This window comes from Schistocerca cancellata, chromosome 4, assembly GCF_023864275.1.
Source record: "Schistocerca cancellata isolate TAMUIC-IGC-003103 chromosome 4, iqSchCanc2.1, whole genome shotgun sequence".
Classification (NCBI taxonomy): domain Eukaryota; kingdom Metazoa; phylum Arthropoda; class Insecta; order Orthoptera; family Acrididae; genus Schistocerca; species Schistocerca cancellata.
This window is the reverse complement of record NC_064629.1, coordinates 922,537,748-922,552,137: the sequence shown is the minus strand read 5'-3', so window position 1 is coordinate 922,552,137 and position 14,390 is coordinate 922,537,748. Positions and strand designations below refer to the sequence as shown.

Here is a 14,390-nt window from a genome sequence, read left to right as displayed (position 1 = left end):
GTGGTTCGATGAACCCACAGCCAGACACTTAAATTTGCAGAGTATCCATGTAGATGAATGGTTTTGGAATTCCAGCTCGCCCTGCAGTTCCCAGCTATGTTGTTTTGGTTTTTCGTCACAGTCTTCTTCAATGATGATCTTTCACGCTTTTCGTTTTTTCACTTTCCCTGTATGTTGGATATGATGCCTCTTGAAACACCAAACACGTGAGCTACCTTAGTTGTCGTAACGCCCACCATACGTCCAACAGTAGTTTGCTCACGTTCGAACTCACTTAGCCCTGACCTTATGAACACACAACTGCACAGAACACCGTTATGACCATTATTGATACATTCAACGCTTTGAGGACATTGCGCAGGTGCTATTCGTTGTCAAATACAACAACACTACTGCGGTCTTGGTTAGCGTCTACATTTATATTGAAGCGTGCAGTTCTCACGGTCTTTCCTTATTCTTGTCAAACCTCTATATTTTTAGTCGCAAGACTAGTTTGTTTGCAGCAAGACTGGTAGCCACATGCCAATTTTTTAAAATTTTATTTCAGCTTTAGGTCTACTTTCTCTCTATAACGGGTCGTGTTTATAACACTTTGGTATGTGTCACATTTTTCATTGATTACGTAACATAGGAGAAGTAGCAATAATAGTAGTAACAATAACAATAATGACAGTAATATTAGTAATGACAATAATGGTTAAGTAAAGATAAAAAAAGAAATGTGTATGTATTCATAAATTTATTATGAATCAGTAACAATATTAGTTGAGAGACTATATGCACATGTATAGACTAGAAATACAGAAAATGAAATTTTAAACAGAAAAATTAATTCTAGTCAGACAGTATTTGATACTAAAAACCATTTACACCAGGTTCTAAGTAGGACTTCTACGGGCAGAGAGAAACAGGGTGACTACTATCACTGCGTGATGATACGAGTGTATTTGTTTATAAACGCATATACGTTGTGGAATGGCGTCAGAGAACGACGCTGTTCTATCTCTGCCGTATTAACCACTTTATTTTCCTTTACTTTAATTATTTAGTGTATTTGAAAAACTGTCTCGGAAAGACATCGTGACTGTTTACGGCTGTGTGTTACACTTGATGTGGTATACACGTCCCTCTGCCGGCCGTTGTGACCGAGCGGTTCTAGGCGCTTCAGTCTGGAACCGCGCGACCGCTGCGGTCACAGGTTCGAATCCTGCCTCGGGCATGGATGTGTGTGATGCCCTTAGGTTAGTTAGGTTTAAGTAGTTTTAAGTTCTAGGGGACTTACGACCTCAGATGTTAAGTCCCATACTGCTCAGAGCCATTTTTGAACACGTCCCTCTGACGCGCATTTCCTCGTCAACGTCGCCGTGGTGGAACTGGATGCTGCACCGTCGTGGGGCTGATGTGGTACTGCGGCGCTGTGATCCTGGTTGCACATGCTCATTCTGTAACGCAACACTCACATTCACATCTTCCGAACAATAAATGCACTGGCTAGCACTTCGTTAAGCACATTCACACTTCTTTGGTGATGTTGTACGGAATGGGAGGGATTTTGTGATTGCTATATCCTAACATATTTTTCATGCCAAGAAATTTCTGTTAGTTTCCTCCACTCGTAATGTCTTAAAATTTTGTAAACTGATTGGTTAGTCTCTAATGGTTCCCTAATTTCGTAATGGGGGGCACAGTTAAGGATAGGGAGTTCCCATATGAGCACGCTGACGCATGTCACCGTCTTTCCTGTTCAGGCTGTACAGGTAAACTGGATATGGGCCGTGTCTCGTCAGGTAATGTTCCATTCCAGGACTCTGCTTAACATTATCAACGCCCAGGCGTTCTCGGAAGCATGGAAAAGTTGGACCCTTCACTGCTGTCCATTTGTCCTACCTTGTACTCACTTTCCAGTTCAGGAGTTGGGCCTTAATTGTTACCCTCTGGTCTACGATTAGTTGCATTTTTGTCGAATCCGCTTGATGTAACCTGTAGTAGGCTGCACGATATCTTTCCGCAATGTCTGGTGAGTAGCTTCCGACGATCACCAGCAAAGCATCGGTAGGCGGTGATGCCAAAGCCCCACGCTAGTCTGAGGAGCACACCTCTCTGTGAACGTCGAATTATTTGTGCCACTCGCACTGAAGTCTGCACATCCAGACACTTGCTGTGAAGGCTCCAGTGGACGTGAAAATAGCATCGCGCTGGGTCCTCACCGCATATAGCGGTAACTTGTAGTTAGCTGTGAAGGCGCGGGCAACTATGTGCATAATGTTGCTTGCTTCGTATGCGATTTTCTGAGTGAGTTGTGTAAAGTTACGCTTTCGTCCAGTTGAACTTCAAGGTATCGTGTCACTGTGCTGTTTTTTTTTCTTTTTTCTTTTTTTTTTTTAACTGCTAGATTTATCCTTATTGAAAGTTGAAACTGATCCGCGTCAAAATCAATGTCTTCTTTATTTACCGCTTCACTGTCTTTCACTCAAGGACCATATTCTGATTCCTGATTTCATTCCTTTTTTTGTTTTAAAAGTTTTAACACCTGTGGTACATTGTATGAATGGTCAATTACTTATGCATGATAAATCTACTATTGGAAATGTGATGGAGTTGGATGACGAACCGAAGCACTTCATGAACCTGATGAGGTTTCGCGGATACGTTTTTACGTATTGCCGGATATCACTCCATATCTACATACATATTTAGCAGACAACCGTGAAGTGCATGGCAGAGGGTACTTAACAGTCCACCACATGCTAGTGTTTCTTCCCATTCCAAGCGCCGGAAGAATGACTTCTTAACTGCCTGCTTGCGCGCTGTGATTGGTCTAATCCTGTCTATTGGAGCGATACGTAGGGGACTGAAGAATATGACTAGATTATTCAACTATCTCTGATTCTTGAAATGTTGCACGTAAGCTTTCTCGGGATAGTTGCTCGTTTTCGAGAGTCTACCAGTTCGTGTTGTTCACCGCTTACATTATGCTCTCTCATGGTTAAAACAGAGCTGTGGCCGTTCATCTGGCCCTTCCTTGTATATGTTCGATGTTCCCTGTTAGTCCTATTTGGTATGGGTCTCTGCATCTAAATCCAGATTTACATGATTACTCTGCAATACAATAAAATGTCTATTAGAAGGTTCATCGAACCACCTTTATGCTACTTCTCTACCGTTCACATTCGAACAGAGCGAGGAAAAAACGAACACTTAAATCTTTCTGTGCGAGCTCTGATTTCTCTTATATCATTATGATGATCATTTCTCCCTATGTATGTTGGCGCCAACGTAATATTTTCACACTCTGAGGAGAAAGCTGGTGACTGAAATTTCACTCTGGTTTTGCCGCAACGCAAAACGCCTTTATTTTAATGATTGCCACCCCAATTCGTATATCATATCTGTGCCACTCTCTCCCCTGTTCCGCGATGATACAAAACGAGACTTTTTCGATGTCCTCCGTAATCCTATCTGATGCGGATCCCACACAGCGCAGCAGTACTCCGGAAAATGGGACAAGCGCAGTGTAAGCATTCTCTTTAACAGGCCTGTTGCATTTTTTAAGTGCTCTGCCAAATTCGCAAATTGACCATTCATACAATGTACCACAGGTGTTAAAACTTTTTAAACAGAAAAAGGAATGAAATTAGGAATCAGAAAATGGTCGCTGAGTAAAAGACAGTGAAGCGGTAAATAAAGAAGACATTGATTTTGACGCGGATCAGCTTCTGATTCCTAATTTCATTCCTTCACTTTTATAGACTGGTCATTCATCACTGATGATGGTTTTTCCAACTGAAGAAAGCTGAAAACTTTACCTAGCCACGCCAAATGTTACTCCGCGGTACTTCGTAATAACTCGCTATACCATACGATATAGCATTGTAAGCAATAATTTTTTGGTATGAAATTAAAATCTTATTTATTGTACACGAGTAGGCCCATTCTTTCTGGGGCGTTTGAGATCCATACTTAATTTCCTAACCAGGTGCACAATATTTTCTTCCTTATTTAAATCTAATCACTCCGAACTTTGAAAACATCTCAGATTAATTTTAATTCCCCATTATCAAAGTATTAATTTTAGAAAAATTTCTGTACGGATGTATACCAGACGATGCAATTTAAAAGTTGCGAAACCAGTCGCGTAAGTCTCTAATCAACTTTAACAAATACATCTACTGCAACCTATGGACTTTTCATTCCGTTTTCTGTTTTAAATGTTTTGACATATATATGTAAACACCTTGTGATACTGTATAGATTGACTAACAATTATGTATAATTGCTTTAGCTGTGGCTGACATACGTCACATTTTCCCGTTGGTACTCTAATGTTCTACACTGTAGTGCTCTTCCCAGTGTGTAGAATATGGGACAAGATTTTCGTTTCATCAAACATTATACTGCGTTTATTTGTGAGGAGTAGTTCAGAAATGGTTGGCTTTTCAAGTTCTAGATTCGAGGTACCCTAGCGTAGAGACTTTCCTTAACCGATCGCAGGAGCTCCTTTATCTTCTTCGGTAGTCGCAAAATAGGAGTTATGTCTCGCCTTCCGAAAACAATTCCTATTTTTCTAGATGTAGCAACGCGGACATGGCGAAGCACAATGTGTGGGATTGCTCAACGTTTTCGAGGTTTAGTGTTTCGGAGATCACTAACTTTACAATCTCGAACTGCACAGCCAATCATTCTTGCATACAGTTCACAATGAAAGAGAAGTAGGGCATACATGAAGACCTTAAGCCAAGTAATCTGGACTCTGTAGGACCGTTTTGTTGTGATTGCAGGCTTTTCAACTGGTGTGGGGGTGCGCCAGTGCCCACGCCTGCGACGCTACCACCACCACCGCCGCCGCCGCCACCGCCGCCGCCTCCGCCACCCCCGCCGCCCACACATGGCTTTCCGCCGCTGCTGCACCCGGCACACTTCGGCGCCGCGCAACACGGCTCAGCGCAGATCACCTTCTAGCAGCCTCTTCACACTCTTTTTTACGTATCACTGTAGAATTAGAAATAAATTCGTGTACCAGCGAGAGACAGATTTTGTAAATAGTTACCCACTCCTTGTCTGTGGCAGATGATTCATCTTCAGTAGTAGTGAAACCTTAACGGACTTTCGCAACTGCTGCTTCCCATGCAGCAGGATTAAAATGAATGAGTCAAATTTACTGAGAAAATTAGTGTTTTTATCAACAATGTAAGGAACTTGAGGTCTTTACTAACAGAAAACTGCGACTACATCTCTGGTCGAAATCGTCGATTGCAGTAATGCAGTGTTTGTTAATTATATTTACTTGTTTCATTCAAATCCCGCTTGAAAAGATACTGTTTTATAAGGGTTGGTTCAAATGGCTGTCAGCACTATGGGACTTAAATTCTGAGGCCATCAGTCCCCCAGAACTTAGAACTACTTAAACCTAACTAACCTAACGACATCACACACATCCATGCTCGAGGCAGGATTCGAACCTGCGACCGTAGCGGTCGTGCGGTTCCAGACTGAAGCGCCTAGAACCGCTCTTTTATAAGTGGTATCAAAAAGTTTCCGTTCGAAGGCCGTACAGTCCAAAATAGATATGTCAAGCAGGCAAAATTCCAGCGAACAATGACACAATCATCCCACGCACCAGAGCGTGAAGAAGTCTGTAAATGCCTGCTGCACGTCCCCGTCCGACAGGAATCGTCGACCCTTCAAGGCAAGACTATAGGGCCTTTGTTTGAGTATATCCCACTTCAGTTGCCGTAATTTCTGCGTTAGGACATTTGCGATATCGGGACGTACGTTATGATGAAGCAGCAGCACCCCATGTCGCCGTTTTCCCAGACGTTTCGCCTTAAATGCACGTCGTAATTTCTCCAGCGTTACACAGTAACGTCCCCAAGTGATGGAGACACCAGGTACATTGAAATAAATAATGGGTAAAACAGGGTCACAAATGGACAGGCTTCTTGTGTAGAATTGCGAGCTGCACGGATCTTGGTGTACCGCTCTTCAACGGTGATTTCCAGCAGACGTGTTGGCCCGTATACAGTCTTTATTCTCCGATAGATGCCTACCTTGGTTTTTTCTTCGGCAGCCGAGAAAAGAATAATAGCACGTTGGTCCTGTTTGGATACATATGGTAATAACGCCGCCATAGTTCACGTTTCCGCATTTACCGCACGCGCGTAGGAAAGACAGTAATGCCAAAATAATCCCTTATCTACGCGTACATGTCGGTGCTTACATGCAATCAATGTAGTCACGCTACGTTGGATATCCGTTGCAACAACGCCCTCAAAAGGAAACATTTGGATCGTCCCGTGTAAACTGCATCCTGAAATTGTTTGAATTCCAGTATAGATATTGCGTACAGGTATATGAAATACTGAGGCTTACAGGGGACATTCATCACACTTCATAAGGAGAATATAAGGCACAGTTTATGATATAATACCAGCAATATCAGTATGAGTGTACTGTTACGGGGGTTGGATAAAAATATGGAAACAAAGAAGCACAGCACAGTGCCTAATACCGTGTAGGGAACCCGTTGGTGCTCAAAAAATCTTCCACTTGTCTATTTACGAAACATATGGAGAACGATATCCTATTTTGGAATTTATTTCCGTATAGCTGTTGGTGTAGGTGCAGCTTAAATGGGTGCCATTTTTCCTCCAGAATCCTTTGTACCGAAGACCTTGATATCCCCAGGTCCGCTGTAGCTCTTCTTTGTCCTAATTACGATGAGAAATAGGTATTATTCGGCGAGATCTCATGACTTTAATAATAATAATGTTGGCCATAACAGTATTATTATTTTTTTATTATTACATGTATAAATAATACCGCAGACTAAATGCATTACCACGATAACACTTTCGTTTATGCTACAATGTAAGTACGCGTTATTTTCATTTAAGCTACTTTTACCGTGCGTAGGATGTTCTCAAAAGACTCATTAACGCTCCGGGCAACATCGTGTGGGTCGCGGATTTGTCTTTCCACGACACGTTGTACCCAGAAAGCTCCGACGGTTCTTAAATGCATCCCTGGACGTCTAAAACATGAACAGGGTTCTGGCCTCAGCTGCATTGTGGTACGTCTCGCCATAGATATGTATAATATGGGTGTTGTCTTCGCTGGACCACATTGGAGCTGTTATCTGTTTGACTGAAAGACCTGACTCGTACTACAGACAGACAGCCACGCGACCTTGTCAGAGCGGAACCAGGAGGAAAACTCAGCAGATTGTGGCTCAGCTTGGTGGAGGTTCGCTTGAACGTGCACTTCCCCTTTGGACAGCGGGCAGCATTGACGAGGCAACACTTCTTACACTAACCAACGTATGCGGGAAACATAAAACCACAGAGGATGGCATGCGTGGACCACCTGCTATCGGATCACTCAAATCGCTAGTATACACTTGAAACAGCTAATACACTAAAACAAAGAAATCCGCTTCTTTATAAGTCACATAAGAAAATATCTGCAGGGACTGTAACCATCCTTTGTTTTGTGATGTTCAACAGTAGCCGTGGATTCAAAAAGATTATAAGAATTATTTCCGAGCAAAAAATAAATTCTTCTCAAATTACTCGTTCGAAGAAATTTCAGTATACATCTGCCATCAACTTCAAGACTTTATTTTCATTATGTATCTAAAACTATTACATAATAGCAGTAATGGTTAAAAATGAGGGCTACGCCTTTTTGCCTTGATCACTAATTTCCTTGGTTTGTAGAACAATTACTCAATTTGGTTGTGTAATGTGTCATCTTCAATAATGTGCTACTTTTCAGAAGCCGTCGAAACTTTCGAAACTCACTTCATCTGTGTGCGTTGCTTTTTTTTCTTTTTTTTTATATTGATCAGCCAAAACATTATGATAACCTGCTTAATAACCTGTTTTGGAACGGAATACATCACTGATTCTGCGAATCAGGGATCTGACAGTTTGTCGGTAGGTATGTGGAGACATGTGGCATTAGATGTCTAGGCACATGCATGTAAGTCGCGTAAATAACGCACCGCTGATTTGCGTGCGCCGTGACGGCACCCGATAGCGACCCAGCTGGGTTCCATACGAACTACATTAGCCGAATTTGGTCGCCGAGAATCAACATGAGTTCAGTACAATGCTCCTAGAACCACTGTAGCACGGTTCTGCCTCCGAGGCACATAGCCGCCGGGGGAGACATCAAGTATGGAGGAATGCAAGTGGTTCGCAGCTGTCAACGTGTCTTCGATTACTACCACAGGTCCCACGCGAGCGCAGGAGAATGTCTCCCGTAGCATAATAATGCTCCCATCAGCCTGCGTTCGTGGCGCTCAGTACGTTTCGAGCCGCCGTTCACCTCGATGACGGCGTTTGTGGAGACGACCATCGACCTAGTGTAGCAAAAATGTGATTTGAAATGATACTTAATTGGACACCCTAGCTGCAAGCAGGCGTTGATATACTTCATTGGAGACATGTTGAAAATGTGTGCCCCGACCGGGACTCGAACCCGGGATCTCCTGCTTACATGGCAGACGCTCTATCCATCTGAGCCACCGCGGGCACAGAGGATAGTGCGTCTGCAGGGACTTATCCCTTGCACGCTCCCTGTGAGATCCACATTCCCAACATGTCCACAACACTACATTCGTAGTGCGCCTAATAGATCCCGGGTTCGAGTCCCGGTCGGGGCACACATTTTCAACATGTCCCCAATGAAGTATATCAACGCCTGCTTGCAGCTAGGGTGTCCAATTAAGTATCATTTCATTTCTAGCAAAGCTGCATGGTCATTGACGGTAACTGTTCTTTCGGGAACAGATACTACCGTCATATATAGTTAAAAATGTGATTCCCTTGAAAAGCCGACACACTTACATTGATCGACGATCGAATCCCGATGACCCCGTGCCCATTGCAATCGTAACTGACGATGTCGATGGGTGAACATGTGGGCATGTAGGGGAGCTCCATGTTCAGCAATGTACGATGACCGGTGTGCTCCGAAACACTTGTACGTGCACCAGCGTCGTTCTCTTTTGGTACGAGATACCACAGACCACCATTTACCCTACTTTACACAGCAGACAAGCCTGCGAACCCCACGCTCTGTGAACAGTCGTGGACGTCCAACGATTTAGCGCGTAGTGGCAGTTTGTGTCCTATTTGTTTCCGTAGATGCTCACGACAATAGCACGTGAACATTCTACCAGCTTCGCCGTTTTCGAGATTCTCGTTCACAGGCTCTTCGTAATAATTATCTTCCCTTTGTCAAAGTCGCTTATCTCAACGGATTTCCCCATTTGCAGCTAATATCTTCCCTAGGATGATCCTCCGTCCATGCCTCCTCTGCTTACATTCTTTGGTTACAGCGTCACGTGCCCTCATGGCCACCAGGCGGTATCCAACGCCACAGTGGGCAGTGGTCATAATGGTTTGACTTATCGGTGTATATTACTCTACTCATGCTCAGTTCGGTACAACAACAAGAATAGATGGAGTGAATCCTGTCAGAAGATTAAATCTACGGATTGCAAACTTTCATAATATTAAGCAAATATTGTGTCTGCTTCCCTTTACATCAACTAAATTATGTTTCGAGGCACACGTCTTCCCTCATTTAATACAAAACATTCAAGTATTTGAGCATCACAATTTGCGAGAAGATTAGTTACAGGATTTGTACTACTGTTGTGTAATGTGTTTGTGTCTGTCTATAAAATCTTACCACTGTCAGTCCTAGTTCCTCTAGAGCTGGGTCCCAACTGTACAAAGAAAACCGGATTAAATGGGCCTTTAGTGTGAATCCACTTAACTATATTCTATAAATTTTAAATTTAAGTCCGCATTTAGTTGTGCCTCACTCTGATTAGGAGTTCAATGGCTTAACAAAGATCCATCTGTTCCATGGATTACTCGAAATTCCTATATGCATCCCTGTATATTATCGCCTTTACTATTAACTTACCATCAGTTTATGTTTCTGTATCATAAGCTTTCAGATACTGATAATTACGAACTGTATAAGTGATTTCACATTTGTTTGTATTTTTTACCAATGTAAGTGGGAACGCCTCCTTTCTTTACTATCTGATGTATAGTTATTTGATGCTAACTGTATCCTACCACATTCAAAATATCTGTTCCATTAGTTAGACGACATTCAGTAAAGATATCAATGTCTGCATGACTAGTATCCTTAATTTGGTCTAAATAACCATAATTATTTATTTTCTCTGACAACATCAGAATCATTACGTCCTCTCGTACACACATGCGGCGAACCAAAAGTTCCTAAATTTTATTTTAGACCATCTTATATTCAGGCACAGAATATTTTTCGATATGCTTGTTTTTGTTTCCGTGGTTCGAGGCTCGAAATGTTTAGTCATACCTTTTTTAATACCTGTGGTCTGAGTTTACCTAAACAAGGATCTGTCCTCACATCAGTGACGAGAAGGTTAATCTGATGCACGATATTTTTCGCCTTAAACACATTACAAGCAAGCTATCAATTTCCCCTTTCTTCCCTTTCCAGTTATAGGCCACCTGGCAATAGTTGTTTGTCATTTCCCTTCGTCCTTCTACATCTAAATCTACATACATACTTCGCAAGCCTGTCAGAGAGTACTATGCACCGCTCCTAGTTATTTCTTTACTTGTTCCACTCGCGAACAGAGCTAGGGAAAAACGATTATCTACATGCTTCCATATGAGCCCTAATTTCTCGTATCTCATCTTCGTGCTCCTTAAGCGTAAATAACGTTGGCAGCAGTAGAATCGTTCTGCCATCAGCTTCAAATTACGGTTCTTTAAATTTTCTCAATAGTGTTTTCGAAAGAACGTTGCTTTCCCTCCAGGGATTCCCATTTAAGTTTCCGAACCATCTCCGCAAGATTTGGGAGTTGGTATAAACAGCCGGTAACATATCTAGCAGGCCGCCTAGAACAGTCTCGGTGCTTCCTTACTCCGACCTAGTGCGGATCCCAATCGCTTGAGCAATATTCAAGAATAGGTCGCACCAGTATGATATATACGTTCTCCTTTACAGATGAACTAAACTTCCCGAAATTCTCCCAATACACCGAAGACAACCATTCGCCTTCCATAGCACATTCGTCACATGCTCGTTCCATTTAATATCGCTTTGCAACGTTATACCTAAATACTGAAACGACGTGACTGCGTCAAGCAGGACAATATTAACACTGTATTCGAACGTTACGGATTTTTTCCCTACTCATCTGCATTTACCTACTTTTTCCTATATTTAGGGTCAGCTGTCATTCATCACATCAACTAGAAATGTTGTCTAAGCCATCTTGTATCCTGTCACAGTCACTCAACCAGTACACCCCAACATCATCAGCAAACAACCGCAGATTACTGCCACCCTGTCTGCCATATCAGTTGTGTATATAGAAAACAATAACGGTCCTACTACACTTCCCTCGGTTACTCTTGACGATACACTTGTCTCTCGACGCCGAGAACAACATACTGATTTCTATTACGCAAAAAGTTCCTTAAGTTCAATTATTTCTCCATTTCAGGCGTAGGCTCTAAAATAACAAGTAGGAGACTCAGTCAGCTCGCAGTCTCCTACGCTAATATATTCTTCCCAGTGAAACGATCTACCGTTGTAGCTACACAGCTCTCTAAAACTAACATTCCTATGGCAACCAAAACACTCACCAGTCATGCATGCATGTGTGCAACCATTGTGAACACAGCGTCCTACGCTAGATGTAAGTTTTTATATATTTCAGGTCGTAAAAAGCTCTCAAATTAAGTACCTTACACATAACATTCATAAAATACAAGACAAAAATGCAGTTGCACATAAATTTATGAATATTTCACACATGAAGATCGAGGTGTAGACAGAAATTATATGACTTAAATAATATTTGTAAACAATAGAACTTGGAAAAAATCTTCAATTGTTCTATTAGTCAGAACAATAAAATATGACAATACAACTACAAAAATGTTTAATACTTACGAAAAATGACTTCCTTGCACAAATGAAAATGTAGTACACTTAGAGGTCTTTGTGTTGTCGTAATGGTAAAAACTCTGCTTTAACTAGAAATAAAATGTACAAAATAATGCTATTTTTATAACTACTTTTAATTAAATCATAATCATTCTTCTGTCATGACTGAACAGATTCCATCAATCACACACACTCAGAAATATAAGTCCATTACCTCCACTTTTCTGTCTATAATGCTTCTGAAATTAATGATCCAGACAAACAGAAAGACATGTTCATCTCTAGCAAGAAGCCATATGCTTCAATATTTCTGGTATCTCATCTGCAGATTTTTCAGAGCTCATTTAACTTTAGGACTCTGTATCTCACAATTAACAAAAATGGACTTGTACCACTATTGAAATAAGCCCTTCATATACACATACAGTATAATCGGAATATTGTACCAATGGCATTTGAGGTTGTATAATCGGAGAAATAAACACTTAATTGCTTACTCAACCGAAAGTGGTAGCTACTCAAATTATGAATAACTGCAATAGTTATAACTTAAAAACCTCTGAACTTTTGCAGTGGTAATGTTTCAACTTCTACTGGTAACTCCTTAATATTTTAAGTGGCGTAAGTTTTCTATGTAATTATTGTCTATATGTGTAAATACTAAATATTTTGTTTTCCAAAACTTTCTTCTCACGTAACGTGCACTTTAGATATCGTATTCAGTTGCTGAGCATAACTGACTGTTGGTTGACTCTGTGGTGCACATGTGAACAGTGTCGTGAATCGAAACTTTAAACTTCATGAAAAGCAAAATCTGAAATAAAGAAAATGAATCTCATTAAATGCCAAAAGAAACTAATTGTGGGCCCAATAAGAACTGTATAACTGAAACTTAGTGCCGAAGTACATTATGAACGGTGCCTAACATGTGGTGCAATGTTTGACTTACAATAGCCACAAAAATAAGTAACAGCTCTACTCGGAATAAAATAACTGTTTTAAATAACCAACACTGAAAAACTAATCTACTTGCTAGCAAGACACCTGTCAATCCCGGCGACACACTGTTTGCTCAGAACACAAGGTTACATCTGCCCTGAAATAAAAGTGACTTACCTCTTGCTCAGCATTCTGTTTTGTGTCTTCTGTGCCGACGTTCTCGAAAGGAAATAGAAATTAGCAGATGAAGGAGCTAAAGGAAAAATCTACTCTAATTTTTCTGGTGTGTCAGAAACAAATCGTTCTTGAGAAATTAAACTCTGACTATTGACAAAAACCTGCAAAACATAAGAGGACTCTACAATTACAAAATTCTCTCATTACAAAGTTCAGCCAATTGAGTTATTTGTGAGATAATAAAAAACAAAGAGATCAAAATAACTCTAATCATGAACGTTATTAGTTATCTGAGGGACAAAGACTTCCTTCGGTTAATAGTGCTGACAAACAAACATGTGTTATAAATGTGTTTTCCTCTCCATAATAAAGTATTCCATATAGCTTCTCCCAGATTAAAAAAAAAAAAAAAAAAACAGATTTCACCCTTTGAAAAACTCAACTGCTCGCTACAGAGCCTCAAATAAGAATGACCCAGCGCTGTTCAATTGACTGACTAGTAATTCAGCCACTGAATTAAGGATTTTATTCACTGCTCATGCAGTGCGCTAAATTTCGTAGGGATTGTCGTAGGCTTGGTAAGGCAAGGACAATGAAATTTTTAAGAAAATTACAAAGAAGTGAATACAATAAGTTACAGCTATAAATATTACTGCATTGATTTAGGTTACAAAATGTACAAAATAATGCTCTGAACGGTGTTTTACATATGAAGGTTGTCTTTGCACAGGGAGGAAGAGCACATACAATTTGCCGAGTGCTGTAGATTCTAAGGAAATATTCCATCATTAATAACCATCGAAGATTTGCTTTAATTTCTCATATCATTAATTCTGAGGCTAGTATGTGAATGAACTTAAAGGCAAAATGTCGCATGACTTAGCACCAACGAAGATACTGTTAATGTCTCTTGTCATAAATCCTATGGCTAAGAAATAGAATGCAACTAGCGCAATATTGACACATTTCTTGAAACACTGATAAAGCTGTATCAGAGGCAGACTCTGTAAGGCTACTGACTGCCCATCACTGATAACCCACTGAGCATTGGTGGTAAATGTAGAATCAAATATGAGAAAACTCAGTAAAGTAGCTTCACACTGACAAGTATTATGTCGAGTTCAAGCCTCATAGATATCGTCACACTCAGTAGTATTATTTCCTTGAAGAGAGTGCAAAAATCAGTTAAATCCCTGGCAACTTCATTGAATTTGTCGTTTTTACAATACGTTAAAAAATATGAATTACATTTGCAATATTGTCTCACAAAGAAATGAACTTCTTCCTAGCAAATATGTGAAATA

General features: G+C 40.8%; 1 protein-coding gene and 1 non-coding gene across 2 annotated transcripts in view; one reads left to right on the top strand and one right to left on the bottom strand.

Annotated features, from left to right (window-relative positions):
- Positions 1-5,088, top strand: part of LOC126183697 (homeobox protein engrailed-like ceh-16) — a 182,634-nt gene extending 177,546 nt beyond the window's left edge. The window contains exon 5 of the mRNA XM_049925879.1: positions 4,779-5,088. Coding sequence (XP_049781836.1) covers positions 4,779-4,959 — 181 coding nt within the window. The 3' untranslated portion in view covers positions 4,960-5,088. The remainder of the gene's footprint in view (positions 1-4,778) is intronic.
- Positions 5,089-8,460: 3,372 nt separating this feature from the next.
- Trnat-ugu (transfer RNA threonine (anticodon UGU)) lies at positions 8,461-8,535 on the bottom strand. Its single transcript has one exon. It is a non-coding gene; the product is annotated as a tRNA-Thr (tRNA).
- Between the last annotated feature and the right edge of the window lie 5,855 nt (positions 8,536-14,390).